The sequence below is a fragment of the Dromiciops gliroides genome, chromosome 5, assembly GCF_019393635.1.
Source record: "Dromiciops gliroides isolate mDroGli1 chromosome 5, mDroGli1.pri, whole genome shotgun sequence".
NCBI lineage: Eukaryota > Metazoa > Chordata > Mammalia > Microbiotheria > Microbiotheriidae > Dromiciops > Dromiciops gliroides.
This window is the reverse complement of record NC_057865.1, coordinates 242,418,162-242,437,799: the sequence shown is the minus strand read 5'-3', so window position 1 is coordinate 242,437,799 and position 19,638 is coordinate 242,418,162. Positions and strand designations below refer to the sequence as shown.

Here is a 19,638-nt window from a genome sequence, read left to right as displayed (position 1 = left end):
TAGCTATAGGATAAGATGAGGAATAAGTTATTTACCCTCTCAAAGCCTCAGGAAACTACTCTAGATTGTAAGTTTCAGGAAGGGGGGCTCAACTCCATAGGTCAGTTCTTCATTAAAACCAACAAAATCGTGTGTGTGTGTGTGTGTGTGTTTTCTCCCTAAAACAGTATATAAGCTCCTTGAAAGCAAAGATTTTTATTTGCTGTCTTTGAATCCTTCACATGTAATCTATCTCATGAACTCTATCTCCTGCAGCATAGTAGGTGCTTTCTAAAAATGCTTCTGGGTTGATTCAGGGGGACAAGAGTATGTTTACTGAAGTTTGCCAAGTATGAGTGAAGTCAAGGCTTGGAGCAGAAACACACTGAGCTTCTTAACAAAGGAAGGAGAATGAAGTAGAGTCCCATAGATGATGAGGAGGGGGAGGTGGACCACGTGATAAAGCTAGATGGTGTGAATCTCAAAGGATAAGAGATTGCTAAGTGATGGTTTAAAAAGGGAAGTAGAGTGGAAGGAAGGAGGAAGGAGGAAACCTAGCACTCATGCTGAACTAGTACTCTAGGGAACAGAAGAGAAACAGCTCCCTATCCTAGGGGGTAAGCCAGTGATTCACTGTTTTCTGGGGAAACCTTTATTTTCTAGAGAAACACCCTGAGCTTCTAAGAATAAGCTCTAATGAATATATTTCAGTATACAATAACATCATGTTTTGTAAATATGGGCCTATTATTTTTCTACTATGAAGCAAATTTGCCATATATGTTGCTTTATTTAGAAAACCAAAAATATGGCAGAGTTCTAAAATTAGGAAATGGATATAAATTCCCTTCTAGATAATTGCAAAAACTTTAGACTTGCACATTAATTAGCAAAATCCAACATAACTTATTAACTTACATCTTTTTCTGACCGATGTGGAAACATCGAAGACTGGCTGTAGTACATGTTTTCATCATGGTAGTCACTGTCGACCCCCTCTACAAACTTCTTCTTGAAGCACCAAACATGCTGTTTGTCACCTAAAGAGAAGAGTTTATTTTAGGGAAAAATAATATTTTAAGTAACACCCAGTAACCCCTAACTTTGGTGAGAGAGTGGTTTGGCAGTGAATATGGAAAATCAAGGGAGAACTGCTGTGCCACACAAGAGAAAAAATTGTGGTCAGGGCCAAACAGCATGATACTAGAAGAGATCACAAATCTGCTTGCAAGAAATGTAGCACGAAATTTTTTTTTTCCTTAAACACCTGGGTCTTTAGTGATGAAAAGAGAACTGTCAGGTATTATCTTAAACAACATCTTCTATTCAAAGAACTATATGCACCCTGTTCTTATGTAAAAATTATAACTAATAATTTTAACTATATATAGACATATAGATAGAGTGACTTTCCTTTGATTTAAGCTCATATTTTATTCCTCTGCAAAGAGCTATAACTACATATAGTTTTAACTTACACTGTCCCATAACATTGAAAAATACTATCTGAGCTTACTGAAAGTACCTAAACTTCATACCAACTTTATTGATCCCACCTGTATTTCTATGTAGCCTGTGAAACCTAAATATTTAACCATCTCTATTTTACAGGGAAACGATAATTCTGTTTCATTCTTTACAAAGTATTTTATATCATTTAATCTTCACACATTTCTGTGAGGGTGGTAGTGGAATTAGTCAAAAAGTTATCTCCATTTTACAGATTAAAAAAAAAAAAAACCATAGACCTAAAGTGCTTAATTTGCCCAAGATCACTTATAGTTATAAGTGATCATGTGATCTGAAATTTAAGAGATGAATTATTCCAATTTCTTTACTTTATGGACAAGTAAACTTAGGGGAAGTGGTTTCCCATGGTCACGCAAACAGTATGTAGAAGAAGGATCTAGTTTTCATACTTCAAATCAGTACTAGTCAGATTAAGAAACCTGAACTCAAAGGTTGCTTAAAAGGTGTCTGAAATTAAGTCCACATAGTATAAAGCTCAATACATTGTGGTGTGACATTGACAGTTAAGTTTTAAGCCTCAGTTTCCTTAGAAGTCAAATGAAATACTTCCTTTTATTTTCTTAATTACATTAAATTCTCAACTTGACAAGAAGATATGATGTCCAGTTTCCTAGATTGTGCAGAATGAATAAAAGGGTGGCTGCATTGCTTTTTTTTGAGGCAAAAGTTAAAAATACCAGAACAAACTTGTTCAAAGTAAATTAGAAAACATTTCATAGCAAAATACAAATAATTTCTGAAAACCTCAAAATTTTAAATAATCAAGGCCTTGTCTTTACTATATTTGTTCATGTAAAAAGACGGTAGTTATATACTATTCAAGTCAATTCTAGATAATAATGAATAATAGCTCTCAAGCTGAAGCAATTAAGAAGGGAAGCAGTTTTATGAGTGTGTGGTACATATATGTATATACATGGAAGATTTTTTTTCCAAAACATCCATGACAAAATTTATCATACACTGTAAATTGAGAGCCTTAAATATGTGAGGCAATATGACTTGTAAAGTTTAATGGGCCTCAATTAAGCACCTTTTCTACTTAAGCCCTAAATGAAATAATAAAAAATTATGCATATATATGAAAATATAATCCTGACACAATTTAGTAATACTTAAGTAAAAGTCCAATTCTTTGACCTTTATCAAAGTTTTAAGCACTCAATTTGATTCATTCAAATGGGCCTCAAAATTAAATCAAAATTTTTATATAACATTTTTGTAACTAAAACATCAGAATAAATAATAGAACATTGGAGCTGGAATGAATGGGTCTTTAGAGAAATTAAAAATAGTTGCTGACTTTTCTTAGAGTTCTTTTCTGGTGGCTCATTCTTGGTGGTTCTGGGTTCACAAAGGCTGTATGATTGAAGACCTTATCAAACTAGCAGGACTTTTGAATAAGTCCAACAACAGATTCTCTTGTCAAAAGATCAATCAACTAATAAACGAATACTTATTAAGAACCTATTATGTATCAACACTGTGTTAGGTGCTAGGGATATATGCAACTACCAAAAAATCAATCCCTATTCACTAGGAGCTTCCATTCTAAAAAAGAGATATGTATAAACACACACACAAAGTTAATAAATAAAAATATAAGCAAAGTAGTTAAATTTTGGTTTTGTTGTCACTGTTGGTGGAAGGAAAGCATGAGAATTCGAGGGCGTTAGGAAAGGCTTCATGCAGAAAATGAGCTCTATGAAGAAGCCATTACAAAGAAATGGCGGCAGAAGATGGAGGGTCATGGTGAAAGACAAAGAAAAAGTCAGTTTGGCTAAACTGCAGAGTGCATGAGGAGGAGTAATATCCACCATGTGTGGAGAAGTAAGTTAGAGCCAGGTTGTAAAGGGCTCTGAAAGTAAAAAAGAGGAGTTTCTAAGAACAACAGGAAGTCAACTGAGTTAAGCAAGTTAGGTAAGGAGGTGAGACGCATGGTCATAACTGTATTTAAGGACCATTACTTTAGCAACAATATTCAGGATGGAGTGGTAAACCAGGGGATTAATTATTAACTACTGCAATCATCTTGGAGAGGGATGATAAAGACCTGAGCAAAGGCAGTGGCTGTGTAGGTAGAGAGAAGGGGCCACATGTGTGAGACAGAGAAGTTGTAAAAGTAGAAATGGCAAGATTGGCAACTTAGGTGAGGGCGAGTGGCTAAAGGGATAATGCCAAAGTAGGAGAGTGGTGAGTGAGTGAAACAGGAAAGTATGAAAGAAAGATTTAGAGGAAAAGAGAATGAGTTCAGTTTGGGATATGTTGCATTTGAAATGTCTCCAAGACATTCAGTTTCATTTAGTATGAAACATCCAATGGGAAATTGGTAATGCAGGACTAAAGCATATTTACTGAGATGCTAATTAAACCCACAGGAACTGATGAGGTAACCAAAGTGCTAATCTAAAAATCCACAGATCGCCTTCAGGGGAAAAAAACCAAAACAAAGACAACAACAAAAAACCTTATGCTACAAACTCTAAAATACTTAGTGATTAAATTTAACAATTCCAATGACAAATTCTGCAAGCAAATAAAAGGAAGACAATCAAATATAAGGGAAGGGAAATTTGAATAACACAAGACGATTCTGCACACACCATAAACTATAAGGGGGAATGAAATGATGTGTTCTGAAAAGCAAAGGAGCTCAAGATAGAACCCAAGGTGACATACCCAGCAAACCTGAGCCTAACCACTAAGGAAAAAAAATTTGGTTCAAGCACCATCTTCTGCATGAAACTTTCCTAAACTTCAACTGCTAGTACCTGTCCTCCCAAAACATTCCATATTTAACTCCTTTGTACATGTTTGTACTGATTTACTTTACATCAATGCTGTATGTATTTCTATGTCATTTGTTGTCTCCTTCATTAGAATGTAAGCTCTTTAAGAGTAGGGATTGATTTATTCTTTGTACTTACATATAGTGCAATGCCAAGAATAGAGTAGGTGCTTAATAAATCCTTAGTGATTGCTGATTGATTGGTTGGTAAGAGTTTGAATTAGAACAGAGGTATAGAGAAGGCAAGGAAGGGATGGATATCAGAGATATTTTGACAGGAAATTCTATCTAGATGGAGGAAACGAAAGAGAGCATAAATGCCAAGGTTTTGTGTGTGTGTGTGTGTGTGTGTGTGTGTGTGTGTGTGTGTGTGTGTGTGTTGTTTTTTAGTGAGGCAATTGGGGTTAAGTGACTTGCCCAAGGTCACACAGCTAGTAAGTGTTAAGTGTCTGAGGCCAGATTTGAACTCAGATACTCCTGACATCAGGGCCAGTGCTCTATCCACTGCGCCACCTAGCCGCCCCCAAGGTTTTAAGTCTGGTTAAGTGGAAGAGTATGAATCTCATACAAAAAAGGTGAGGAAAACTGTAAGGGATGGGAGGTGTGTGGGGGATGCAGAAGCTAAGCTTTTTGTGCTTTTCTTCCTTACAAGTTGAGTTTGAGCCAATAGCACAAGGTGGATACTGTATGACATTTGGTTCGATTTAGAATTTTAAGACCTGGATTCCAATCCCAACTCTGCTACCTTTATGACCTTCACTAAACTTATTTAAAAAAAAAAATTTAAGGGGTTTAACTAATTAATCAATGAGGTCCCTTCCAGTTCTAAATCCTGTGATCCTATTTCCTTCCATGTCCAGACTCCTTCACTCTGTCAATGACTTAAATACCTGGGTATGTCTCAATCTCTATAACAACCAGCCCCATGCTTGACATTCCTTAAGGCATAAGTCTGACTAGATCATTCCCTGGATCAAGAAGATCCATTGACACCCTAGACTCTAGAAAAAATCACAAGCTCATTTTGGCTCCACCTTTTCATGCATATTCAGAAACTTTACTCCAGCCAAACTGGCTTGCTCATAGCACATACAACATTCCATCTCCTGTCTCCAAACCTTCACTTAGGCAGTCTCTCAAGCCTGGAATGCACTTTATCCTTCATTCAGGTTACAAAATCTTTGGTTTCCTTCAAAATTCAGCATCTGCCACTTGCTACTAAAAACCTAACCTGATCCCACCAAATTGCTGGTATTATCATCCCAGAAATTACTTTGTATATATTTTACATGTAATTTTTTGTGGTTATGTTTTTACCTAAGCAAATGTAATCTCTGGTGCTCAGAACAGTGCTTAGCACACAGGCGGCACTTAATTAGTATTTGCTGGTTAAATGCATTAATGATCATATAATCCCACCTCTCTTTTCCTTCACTGCTCAACACTCACTCACTCATCCTCCCTCCCCTCCCTCCCTCCCTCTCTCTCTCTCCCCTCTCTCTCTCTCTCTCTCTCTCTCTCCCCCCCCTCCCCCTGCAATGAGGGTTAAGTGACTTACCCAGGGTCACACAGCTAGTAAGTGTCAAGTGTCTGAGGCCAGATTTTAACTCAGGTACTCCTGAATCCAGGGCCAGTGTTTTATCCACTGCGCCACCTAGCTGCCTCCCACTGCTCAACTTTCTAAAACAATCTATAGTTATAGTAGTTCTTCCTTACCCATTCACTTCTTGATGTCCTACAGTCTGATTTTGGGTACCACTGTTGTAATACTCCAATAAACTTCAACTGTCAAATCCAGTGGCCTTTTCTCAGTTCCCATCATGTTTGTTACTTGTTTATGCAGAATTACAGAATCTCAGAGAGAGAAGGAACCTTAAGTACCCCTTATTCAATCTATAACTAAAGAGGAATCCCTTACAGATTCGCCTTCAACTACCATAACATTAGCCCTGCCCTGCTTACCATCTCCTGTTATATGTTTAATTTCCTTCTCCGAGACCCTAAATGTGGATGTCCCCAAGCTTCCCTCATAGAGCCTATTTTTCTCCTCTCTACATTCTATCCCTTGATCATCTGTCATTCCTATTGCTTCATTTTTAACATCCATGTAGATGATATACATATGTGCATACACACACCCCCTTAATGTCCCATTAACAACTGATATTCGACATATTGAAAAGTCAATTGCTATCTCCGTTATTCCCAAACCCTATGCCACTTTCCAACTTCCTGTAGTATGTACACAACCGGTCGCTCAGATTCAGAACAGGAAAATCATCTTTAAGCACTTTTCTCTCCCTTTAAATGCTTCCTCTATGCCCACATAATCAGTTGTCAGAACCCAACAATCCTCTTATGTCTCTCCATGATGTTCACACTGCTAGTCAACTTAACTCAAGCCCTCCTCATCTCTTTCCTGCATAGCTTCCCAGTAGGACCCAGTATGCATGTCTGGTTTGTGCAGGTCTGTTGGACAAGGAGATGAGGTCAATGTTCATGTCAATAATATCCTTTATTCACCTTCTGGTGCTCTGCTCAGCGTGCTAAATTAATCCAAGCTGTCCTTCAATATCTCACCAAGACCAGCAACGTGCAAAACAGGAGAACTGCTTATATGAGGAAGGGGAGATGAGTTCGTAGAGCTTATAACATGATGGCCATCTTTCCTCAGGAGCTGCATTCCTTACTGCGCTTGGTAACCCTAACATTGCAGTTGCTCAACTCCACAGGGTACTTTTACTGTTTTCTCATCCAGTTCTATACCCTATTCATGCCTCTTACTAATCCACTGTGGTAGCCCAAGTCTGTTCAACACATATAGATTAGAAAGGCACATTTATTTACCTTGAACTCTATCTTAATCTGCCCATCTCAACAGAAATAGTTCATCATGGAGACCAAGCTACTCTTTGGAGCTGTCTTCACAAAGGTTTCACATTTGTTCTACAGTTTCTTTGGTTTCTTAATGGGACCATGATTAGTTCTTTCGTAGTGCTTAATCTCATAATTGTTGCTAATTCATTCTTCTGGGTTACAGCCATCACCCAAACCAAGAACTACATCTCTGCATATCCACTTGCTTAAATTCTCCGCTTATTTCAAAATGAAGCACTAGAAAGCAATAAACATCATCACAATCTTTGTCCAACATCCAACCATTAACAGTGACTTAATGAACTGTTTGAAAGTAGTGTGACATTCACACCAAACTAGACCTCTAAGTAACAAAATACCTGGCCTGAATACAAATATTGAACAAATGGAAAAGAACTCAAGGAATTTTTCTTTTAAATGACAGTGTATGAAGCTGAGGAAATACAGAGCAGATGTTCCTAACTACACTATGTCTTCCACATTGTGAAGATCCCTTCCACTATAGTTTATATGTTCTAAGATGCTACTTCCTCCCTAAAATCTCAGAATTTCAGTGGAGGAACTTTAGTGATCATCTAATGCAACATATACTTGGAGGAAAAAAAACGGAATCTACAACACAGCCCAAAGTTTACAACCAGCCTTTACTGGAAAAATGTAGAAAAAACCAAAACCTTCTAGGTTGCCTCTTCCTTTATGGATAGTTCTATTTAAGGGGGAAAAAATTTATATTAAACCTAAACTTGTCTCTTTGAAATTTCTATCCGTTGTTCTTGATTCAGCCCTTTACAGTCAAGTAAACTCATCCCCTGATGAGAACCATTTGAATACCCAAAGATGGTTTATTCATGCTCCATATACCTTCCTTGATGTTCAATCTTATCCTCTCCAGGCTCAATAGCCTCCATTACTTGAACCAGTCTTCATATATCATATGACAGGAACTCCAGGCCTCCCATCACACTGGATGCTCTTATTTAGACACTGGTCCGCTTTATGAATGTTCTTTTAGAATGTGGCAGCCACAACCTGTCAGATGTCATCTGGTCAGAGCCAAATGCAACAGAATTGTCGCCTTCATATTCCTGCAAGCTATGCCTCTCTAATGAATATTCATTTTCTTAGCTTCCCCTACCATACTCTTTAATCCTGAAGTGTTTGCAGTTCATTAAACCTCTAGATCTTTTGCAAACCAACTTAATCGTGCTTTTCACATTCTGAACTTCTGAAGTTGATTTTCTGAAACTATGCATAAGATACATCCCTATTAAATTCCATCTTATCAGTTCACTCCGAAGCTTAGCTTGTCAAGATCTTTTTGAATTCTGACTGTTATTCAGTGAATTAGCTAACCTCCCTCATTTTAATGTCATCTCATAATCTGATAGGCATGCCTTCTCTGTCTATATCCAAGTCACTGACAAAAAGGCCCTTGGGGCACTTCTCCTTTCCAATATGACACTTAATCACTGATGTCTACTCTATGGGGTATAGTCACACAATCAGTTCCAAATCCATCTTTTTTCAATCCATCAACAAGCATTTATTAAATGTCTCCCATGTGCTAGGTGCTAGGAATTCAAAGACGAAAACAAACAGTCCCTGCCATTAAGAAGCTTACATTCTATTGGGAAAGATAATATATACAAAACTAAGCATAATACTACATATGAAATGCAGGACAAAAGGGGAGTGAGCTGTTCCCAAAGACCTACATTGCCACATAGGGAAGGTAGGAACAGAACAGATTCAATGGAGAACAGTACAAAGGGATAGGCAATCAGTATAAAAGAAAAGAGTGTGACACTAAGTAAACTACAGAATGTAGAAAGGAGAGCAATGTTTAACAACATTGGAAAGGTTACTCAGTACTAAACAGAGGAAATTAATGTCTGAAGTAAGTGAAGCCACTGGAGTTTACTGAGTAGGGGAGTGATATGGTTCAGGCATAAACTTGAAGAAAACTGCTTGGCAGCTGTGTGAAAAAGAGAAGGGAGACACTTGAGGCAGAGAGACCAATAAGTGGGTTGGTTATTGCTATTGCAAGATATTGCCCAAACAAGATGTGATAAGGTCCAAATCAGAGTGGTAGCAAATGTGATTGTATAAAGTTTTTGATATGTTGGTTTGAGATGCCTATGGGATGGAAGGGAGGGAGAAAGAGAGAGAAAACTATGTATTAAGGGCTTACTATGTGCAGAGCACAATACTAAGTGCCCAGGATACAAATAGAAAAAGAAAAAAGTCCTTGTCCTCAAGAAGGTTACATTCTAATATGAGGAGACAATACATAAAGACAGGTGCAAATCATATGGAAGTGCCTAGTGGCAAGGGATAGTGACAAGTCACTGAGTAATTCCTTGTCTTTTATATCTGTTCCATAATAAAACCATATACACTGAACTATTTAACAGTGTCAAACTTTTTTTTTTCCCCTGAGTCTTCAGTAGCTATGGCTGCTGAGGATACAGGGGCTGCAAAGGAAGTTTCCAGAAGGCATCAATACAGGGCTGCTTCCCTAGACCAGGGCTTCTTAAACTTTTTCTGCTCATGTTCCCTTTTTGACTGAGAAGTTCTTCTGCGACCCCAGGTATATAGGCATATAAAACAGGTACACATAACCTTTCATTGTTTCCAAATTTGCGACCCCCACATTCAGTTATGGGACCCCATATGGGTTGTGACCCACAGTTTAAGAAGCTTTGCCCTAGACAATACCTGTGAGGGCTAGGCTAGGAAGAGAGCCAGTGGTCTGCTGGGGGAGAGAGTGGTGAAATGGGAGGCGGAGCATTGCTATTGCAGAAGTTCTTGTTTACCTTCCCACAAGTAGTGGCTGGTTGGTAGTTGTCATTTGTGTTATGGGAAAGCGGGCCCATTTCTCCATGGAGCTTTCGGGGCAAGGAGGAAAACAGGGCTGCTGGTCTAAAGGTGCTGCCATTCTCAGGATCTTGGGCTCAGGGTCCTGAGTTGTCTCCAGAGAAGACTAAGGGGAGGTTGTGGCAATGATACGATGCACCTGGCACATGCTGCCTTCTATCTTTCCCTCATTATCAATTAATTCTTCTTCAGTAAGCCTATATTTCCTAGTTGGAAATATCAAATAGGTGACAGAAGATACAGACTGAGTTTAGGACAGAAACGGAGTTCACTACAGTTAGGGGGGTGGTGGTGGTGGAGAGGGCCATTTAGTAAGAAGATAATTAAATACATGAGAGTAGATGAAGGTACCAATATATAAAGTACAGGGACACCAGATAGCACAAGAAAGAGCTTGAGGAACAACCCCAATTAAGGGGTATGATATAGATGATCAGAGAATCAGGAGATAGTGTTGGGAAAAACCAGAGGAATAGAGTAGAGAGGATGGTCACCAGTGCTAATGCGGCAGAAGTTAAGAAGGACAAAGACAGAGAAAAGGACACCAGAACTGCCAATTAAGAGATCATTGGAAACATTGTAAAGAGCTGTTTCAGTTTGAGAGATGAGATTGGAAGCTGATGCATGCAAAAAGTTGAGAAGTTAATGGGAGGAAGTGAAGGTACTTTTCTAGAAGATTGGAGACACTTTTTCCAATACATTACTCAATCTAAGTAAATTATAGCATAGTCTTCCCTTGAACCTAACAGTCTATATTACTTTCAAAATAAGTCTAGTTCATCAAGACATCCTTGATGAAGCCATATTGCTCTCTGTGATCAGAGCTCATTTTTATTTTGGTTTTTTTGCGAGGCAAATGAGGGTTAAGTGACTTGTCCAGGGTTCACACAGCTAGTACGTGTCTAAGGCTGAATTTGAACTCAGGTCCTCCTGAATCCAGGGCCAGTGTTTTATCCACTGCACACCTAGCTGTCCCCAGAGTCTCAGTTTTTTTGTTTGTTTGTTTTTGTTTTTTTTTTGTGGGGCAATGAGGGTTAAGTGACTTGCCCAGGGTCACACAGCTAGTCAAGTGTCTGAGGCCAGATTTGAACTCAGGTCCTCCTGAATCCAGGGCTGGTACTTTATCTACTGTGCCACCTAGCTTGCCCCCACCAGAGCCTCATTTTTAAGATGGCAAAATATCCTTTAATAAAACAAGCAACTTTTTTAATGGTGGCAAAGAACTGGAAATTGAGGGATGCCCATCAATTGAGGAATGGTTGAACAGGTATATGAATGTAATGGAATACTATGGTACTATAAGAAATGATAACTAGGATGGCTTCAGAAAAACCTGGGAAGACTAATGTGAACTGATGTAAAACAAAGTGAGCAGAACCTGAGAATTGCATGGTACACGAGCCAAACAGCAATATTTGTAATAATGATTGACGTGGACGATTAGCTACTTACTGTCGATCAAGTAAAATGATCCAAGACAATCCAAAGGACGTACGACAAAAAATATGTCGATCTACTTCCAGTGACAGAACTAATGAGGCCTGAGTGCAAAATGAGTATATTTTTTTTCATTGTCCTTATTTTTCTTTCTTTTTTTTTGCAATGTGGCTAATATAGAAATATATTTTATATGATTTTCACATGTAAAAAAAATAATAATACAAGCAGAAAATTTGCCAGAAAATTCAAGTAGAACTGTCACTGATCTGTGGGCTGATGACTCCAATCTCCTTGTTTGGGTGGAAATTTGGGAATAACCTTTTCCCTTTTCCAATCCTGTGGGAATGATTTTGATCCTAAGGGTCCTTTTAAAGGACCACAGCAGGGGCAACTAGGTGGCGCAGTGGATAAAGCACTGGCCCTGGAGTCAGGAGTACCTGAGTTCAAATCCAGCCTCAGACACTTAACACATACTTACTAGCTGTGTGACCCTGGCAAGTCACTTAACCCCAATTGCCTCACGTAAAAAAAAAAAAAAAAGAGACCACAGACAATAACTCAGGAATCACATTCACCATTTCTTTCAGTACATGGAAACTTGAACTCATTAAGGTGCCACCTTTTCTATTTCTTTATTTGGGCTACCATTTCCTTTTAGCCATTCTTGTTTTGACTTTTCCAGTTCAAGGATCATTTACCTGGCCAAGGAAAAACAAAAACAAAAACAAACAAATCAGAATAAGACCAGAATGGCTTTGCCTTTGCTTATCATTATCCCATCTATCCAAAACTTCAATCCTTCACACTCCTTCACCTTACTCTTCTCTCCCCTACAGAAGTACACCATTTGCTACATATGCTAACTTGGTTTTAATAAACACTTACATTAGTGATATTACTCCATTTAAAAATGTTCAAGTCAAACCACTTTTTTTTATTAGTAAAGACCTAGAAACAAAAGGACAGCTGGCAAAGTGGACAGAGTGCTGGGTACTGGAATGATGAAGACAACATTCCTGAGTTCAAACTTTGACCTCAGACATTTAGTAGTTGTGTGACCTTGAAGCAAGTCACTTAACCTGTTTTCCTTAGTTTCCTCATCTGTAAATGAGCTGGAGAAGGAAATGGCAAACTTTGCCAAAAAATCCTAAACAGGGTCACCAAGATTTGGACACAACTCAAACCAATTGACACAAAAGAAACAAAATAGGGGCCCTACCAGTTAGGAAAGCAAGTTGGCACACAGGAATGTAACTGTGTTGTAAGAAATGATGACCATGATGAAAGGAAGAGAAGTATGGAAAGTTGCATCAAAAATGATGCAGTTTAAACAAGCAGAGCCAGGAAAAGCAAACACAAATTACAAAACAATGTAAATAAAATATAAAACCACAATAAAACAATGGGAAAATCCAAGCTGTAAAATTATAATTACCAAACTTGGCCCCAAAGGAGAGATTCAAAAAGACACCTCCCTCTGGAGCCTTGCGAAGTGGGGGGCCATAGGCATGGAAAATTACATATAATGTTAGTTTCAAAATACAATGGTCACTTTGCTGAATTTCTGTTTGTCTTCTATTTATTTCTATGGTGAGGAATGGTTTGATAGATATAGTAGGAATTTAGATGAAGTTTGTTTTTAAGCCCTATCACTAAGGCTTTTTAAGGTCAATATTAAAAAGAGTGACTCATCCATTTACTACTTCAGGACCACTACTCAAAGCCAAAGACTTGCCAAAGTGTGCTGGAAAATAGTCTCAAACTAGAAAGAACAGCAAACAACTAAGAAAGTGTAAGAAAATTGTTAGACAGATTCATAGCTTATCAAGCAAATAGAAATGAAACTAGAAGACTCCAAAGCAAAATCATAAGTTCATAGATCTAAAGCTAGAAGTAACTTAGAAGCACATCTAATTCAACAGTTCATTATAAAAGGAGAAACTGAGGAACAGAGAGGTTAAGTGATTCACCAAGATTCCCAGGTCATAAATGTCAATACCAGGATTTGTCTTTACTCCCTTCCAGTCAGGCTGAAAAAATCTACTAGGCGTCCCTTCTGGAAAATCATTTCTTGGAAATGCCTTGAATTCAACCTTCAAGAAATTCTGCCAAAGAGACCAGAGACAAACTCATGCAATTGAGATTTTTTGCTGTGGTCCTTCCTGAGCACCCAGATCAACTCAGCCAAGACCTCACCACCCTAAGTTTCAATCCCATTACCAACTACCTATTAGTAATTTCCACCTTCATGAATAGATATATATTACCAGTATTATAAAACTCAAGATTTCTAAAAATCAAATTAGTCATTGCCACAAACAAAACCGTATCTTCTTCCCAACTTCCCTATTTTGGTTTGTGTAACCATCCAAATATACAGGGCCAAAACCGTCAGAGTGTTTCTGACTCTTACTTCTCCATTGTCTCCATATCAAATCCACTGCAATTCTGTTGCTGTTTCTTTCACAGCATTTTTTTTTTCCTTTTTAATTCATACTATCACCAATTTTAATTCAGCTCCTTATTATCTCATACCTACCATATTTCAGCCTCCTGATTTATTTACATCATTTCCTTTCATCTTAGTCTATAATATCTTTGTATTACTCAGTTGCTAAATAATCTTCCAGACTGCGTTAGCTGGCATTAAAAGATCTCTACAATTAGAATCAAAGCTACCTTCAGCTTCATCTCCCACTCTTCGGCAAAATGAATCTGGCTAAATCACACTTCTCACCTCTAAGCCTTGCCTCATGCTATTTCCTCTGTGTAGAACAATCTACCCCTCCAAAATCCTGATTTACTCAACCTAATTAAAAAAATAAATAATTTGCATAATCAATATCAAATAATCAAAATTTCATATTAGATTTTTCCTAAAAATGGAAAGGAAATTATGATTTCCTATACTGTTAGACGACTATATGTCAAAAAATTTTTAGAGGGAATTCATAAAATGGGTATGGGTAGAGCTAAATGAAATCTTAAATTTCTTCCAACTATATAATTCTATGAATTAAACAAATATAGTTATTACTTAGAAAATTACATAATTGCTTATGAAAGATAATGTTTCCAAACATGTAATATAGGATATACTGAACTGCATTAACCAGAATATAGTATTTGGTGTTTGGAATTAATTATTAAACTTTATCCAGTCACATTCAGGAAGGTTATTTTTTCCCCATTAATATTCTACTAAATTTTATTATTTTCTTAAATATCTAAGCAAACATCAATCAGTAAGCATGAAGGCATTCTCACTGCTATCCCCCCTATCTGGAATGCCCTCCCCTCTGCTCATCTCTGCCTGTTAACTTCCCTGACTTCCTTCTAGCCTTTTCGGGGGGGAATACTGCCTTCTCCTCATCTTAGTACTTTCTGAGATTATCTCAAATTTCCTCCTGCATATATTGAGTTGTGCATGTAGTTATTTTGCGAGATGTATCCTTTTTTAGACTGTGAGCTCCTTGAGGATTTTTTGCCTTCTTTGGATCCCCAGGGCAGTGCCTGTAGATGGCATCACTTAATCTGTTGACTTGTATTTAATATATGAATGCTAACCAAGCCATTTGCACCTCTTACCTTTTATTTACTTTTTAAAAATCTTTAAAATGCACATGGAGTTGTTAAGGAGGAATATAAAGCATTATAAAACTGTGCAAATTTTAAAGGTTCATCTTCTTGGTTTCATTTCCTCCTCTATCCTATCAAGAAATTTTGTGTCCTAGCTATCATGCAACATATTACCTAGACCTCCCAGAGTTGCATCTTTCACAAATGAGAAGCACATTCTCTACATCAATATTCAAATCATTCATAAAGCACCGGCCCTGGATTCAGGAAGGCCTGAGTTCAAATGCGGACATAGAATAATGTTGAATGTGTATGTGATGTTGAATGTGTATGTGTTGAAACAAGATGGAGAAAGTGTGGACTGAATGATAGTAAAGACAAAAACTCACTATCATTAGAACAGTTTCAAAGAATATTGATTGTGTATCCATCTGAACATAGAGGAAAATATTTAGTATTGTGACTCAAGATTCTAACTTGTTCCAAAGTTGTATCTCCTATGCAGAGTTGCATAGGTAGTCTAAAAATTAATTCACTAATTTCTACATTGTTCTATAATGTTGGATTCAGACACCTGACACTTAATAGCTGTGTGACCTTGAGCAAGTCACTTAACCCTATCCCCCCCCCCCAAAGGCACCATAGGGAAATGGAGTTGGGGAATGACCCCAATACACAGATAAGGCTGTTAAGGCCACAAGGTGAAGGGAGAGCATCATAGATTTAGAGGGGTCATTGCCCCTGGAGTTCAATATTCAAATTGCTGACAAAAACATTGGACAAGCTAGAATCTTGAGATAATACACACACACACACACACACACACACACACACACACACACACACACACACACACACACACACACACACAACTTTGTAGGTGGCACAGTGGATAAAGCACCAGCCCTGGACTCAGGAGGACCCAAGTTCAAATCTGGCCTCAGACACTTGGCACTAGCTGTGTGACCCTGGGCAAACCACTTAACCCTCAATGCCCGACCAAAAAAGGGGGGGGGAGAAAAAATTAAGAACTTTGTAAACCTTAAAGAGGCAAATTATCTCATTTGAGCACACAGCTATTAAGTGACTCAGGTGGGATCCAAATCAGGTCTTTCTGACCGCAAGGCCAGCATTCCATGCACTACAAAACCTAGCACTTTTATGTTTGAAAAAGCACTCATTTGACTCTTTTGTTTGTTTTGTTTTTTAATTAATAAAGTATTTTTATTTTTTGTCCATTACATGTAAAGATAGTTTTCAACCTTTGTTTATACAAGCTTTACAATTTCAGATTTTTTCTCCCTCCCTCCCCCTCCCCCTAGACAGCAGGTAATCTGATATAGGTTATATATATATATATATATATAATATATATATATATATATACATACACACACACATAATAACATTAATCCTATTCTGCATTAGTCATGTTATAAGAGAAAAAATCAGAGCAATGATGGAAAACCTCAAAATAGAAAAAACCAACAGCATCAAAAACAAAAGAAATAGTATGGTTCATTAGCATCTATACTCCGTAGTTCTTTTTTTTTTTTTCCCCTGGATTTGGAGATCCTCTTCCATCACAAGTTCCCTGGAACTCTTCTGTACCATTGCATTGTGTGAGAAGAATATAGTCCATCACAGTAGATCAACACTCAATGTTGATGTTTACTGTGTACAATGTTCTTCTAGTTCTGCTCATCTCACTCATCATCAGCCACACAAAACCCTCCTGGTTTCTCTGAACTCCTCCTGCTCATTGTTTCTTATTAGCACAACAGTATTCCATTGTATTCATATACCACAACTTGTCCAGGCCATTCCCCAATTGATGGGCACCCCCTCTAACTTCCAATTCTTTGCCACCAAGTAAAGAAGCAGCTATAAATTATTTTGTACATGTGGTCCCCTTTCCCCCTTCCATGATCTCTTTGGAAAAAGACCCAAAAGTGGTATTGCTGGGTCAAAGGGTATGTACAACTTTATCGCCCTTTGGGCATAATTCTAAATTGCTCTCCAGATATGGTTGGATCAGCTCACAGCTCCACCAACAATGGATTAGTGTTCCAATTTTCCCACAGCTTCTCCAACATTATTATTTTCCTTTTTGTCATTTTAGCCAATCTGATAGGTGTCAGTGGTACCTCAGAGTTGTTTTTATTGGCATCTCTCTAATCATTAGAGATTTAGAGCATTTTTTCATATGGGAATAGATAGCTTTGGTTTCTGCATCAGAAAACTGCCTGTTTCATATCCTTTGACCATTTCTCAATGGGAATGACTTGGGTTCTTATAATTTGATTTAGTTCCCTATATATTTAGAGATGAGGCCTTTATTCAGAAGTACTGGCCTCAAAATGGTTTCCCAGCTTTCTGCCTCCCTTCTCTATTTTGGATGCATTGCTTCTGTTTGTACAAAAAATTTTAATTAATGTAATCAAAATCATCCATTTGCATTTTTATAATATACTCTATCTCTTTTTTTTGTCAAAAACTGTTTTCCTTTCAAAGATTTGATAGGTAGACTATTCCTTTCTCTCCTAATATACCCATGGTATCACCTCTTATGTCTAAATCGTGTATCCATTTTGACCTTATTTTTTAGTATAAGGTGTAAGATGTTGGTCTATGCCTAAATCTTCTGCCATACTATCTTCCAGTTTTCCCAGCAGTTTTTGTCAAATACTGAGTTCCTATCCAGAAGCTGGAGTCTTTGGGTTTAACAAACACTACATACTAGTGTCATTTACTACTGCATTCCTGAGCCTAGCCTATTCCATTGATCTACCAACTCTATTTCTTAGCCAGTACCAGATAATTTTGATGACTGCCGCTTTATAGTAGAGCTCCAGGTTTGGTACTGCTAACCCACCTTCCTGTGAATTTTTTTCATTATTTCCCTGGATATCTGATTTTTTTGTTTTCCTGATGGATTTTGTTATTATTTCTTTCTAGCTCTATAAAAATAATTTTTAGGTAGTCTGACTGGTATGGCACTGAATAAGTAAAATTAATTTAGGCAGTATTTGTCATTTTTACTATATTAGCTCTGGCCTATCCATGAGCAACTGATATCTTTCCATTATTGAGATCTGATTGATTTGTGTTGAAGAGTGTTTGGTAGTTATGTTCATAGAGTTCCTGGGTTTGTCTTGCAAGTAGACTCCCAAGTATTTTATATTATCTACTGTTAGTTTAAAATGGAATTTCTCTTTCTATCTCTTGCTGCTGGACTTTGTTGGTCATGTATAGAAATGCTGATGATTTATGTGGATTTATTTTATATCCTGCTACTTTTGCTAAAGTTGTTGTTTTCAAGTAATTTTTGAGTTGATTCTCGAGGATTCTTAAGTATACCATCATATCATCTGCAAAGAGTGATAGTTTTGTTTCCTCCTTGCCTATTCTAATTCCTTTAATTCCTTTTCTCTTCTCTGATTGCTATAAGCTAACATTTCTAGTACAATGTTAAATAAGAGGGGTGATAATGGACACTTCCCTGTTTCACCCTGATCTTATTGGAAGCCTCTAATTTATCTCCATTGCATATAATACTTGCGGATGGCTTTAGGTAGATACTGATTATTATTTTAAGGAAAGCTCCCCCTATTCCTAAACTCTCCAGTGTTTTTATTAGGAATGGGTGTTGTATTTGTCAAAAGCTCTCTCTCATTTGCCTCTTACAACAGCTTGTGGACATAAGTTATTTAACTGTTTTACAGGTGATGAAACTGATGTTCAGAAATTTTTAAAGACTCGTACAATATCCCACAGCTCAACAAAGCGATTTCAGGATGAATTTCTTATAGGAAAAAACGGCTCAGTTAATTCTACCCACCTTAAATTAAATTAATGCCATACATGTAACAGACATTACAAATGTTTATTGAAGTAAAAACCAAAGTTTTCTAGAAAAGAAAGGTGTCTGAATGTTACCCACCCAAACCCACACCTCTCTCTCAAATCATGATTCAAATTCAAATGAGAATGTACTATTACTTCTTCATCCTAAAACACAGTCAGTCTTTTTTTTTTTTTTGTGGGGCAATGGGGGTTAAGTGACTTGCCCAGGGTCACACAGCTAGTAAGTGTCAAGTGTCTGAGCCGGATTTGAACTCAGGTATTCCTGAATCCAGGGCCAGTGCTCTATCACTGCGCCCACCTAGCTGCCCCAAACACAGTCAGTCTTAACCAACACAGTACACCTCCAGAAAACCAGACAGAGGCTAGTGATACATATAGCCTCTAAAGGTCTGTGTCCACAGGCTAGTAAGAGGGCTTTTCTGACAAAGCCTCAGGGTGTTCAGAAAGCCCACACTGGGAAATCTTGGAAGGCCTTAGGGAATGGAAGACCAAGAAACTTTAGTCCTAGAGGATCTGAGGTCACTATTACCTTTCCTGAGATTCCAAGGAGGGCCCTAAAGATCCAGTACTTTGGGGTTTTTTGTTTGTTGTTTTTGGCAGGGCAATGAGGGTTAAGTGACTTGTCCAGGGTCATACAACTAGTACATGTCAAGTGTCTGAGGCCAGATTTGAACTCAAGTTGTCCTGAATCCAGGGCTGGT

General features: G+C 37.7%; 1 protein-coding gene across 1 annotated transcript in view; it reads right to left on the bottom strand.

Annotated features, from left to right (window-relative positions):
• The window catches only part of CNOT2 (CCR4-NOT transcription complex subunit 2), a 179,932-nt gene that overhangs the window by 63,522 nt on the left and 96,772 nt on the right, over positions 1–19,638 (bottom strand). Inside the window, 2 exon segments of the mRNA XM_043966896.1 lie at positions 898–992; positions 995–1,019. Coding sequence (XP_043822831.1) covers positions 898–992; positions 995–1,019 — 120 coding nt within the window.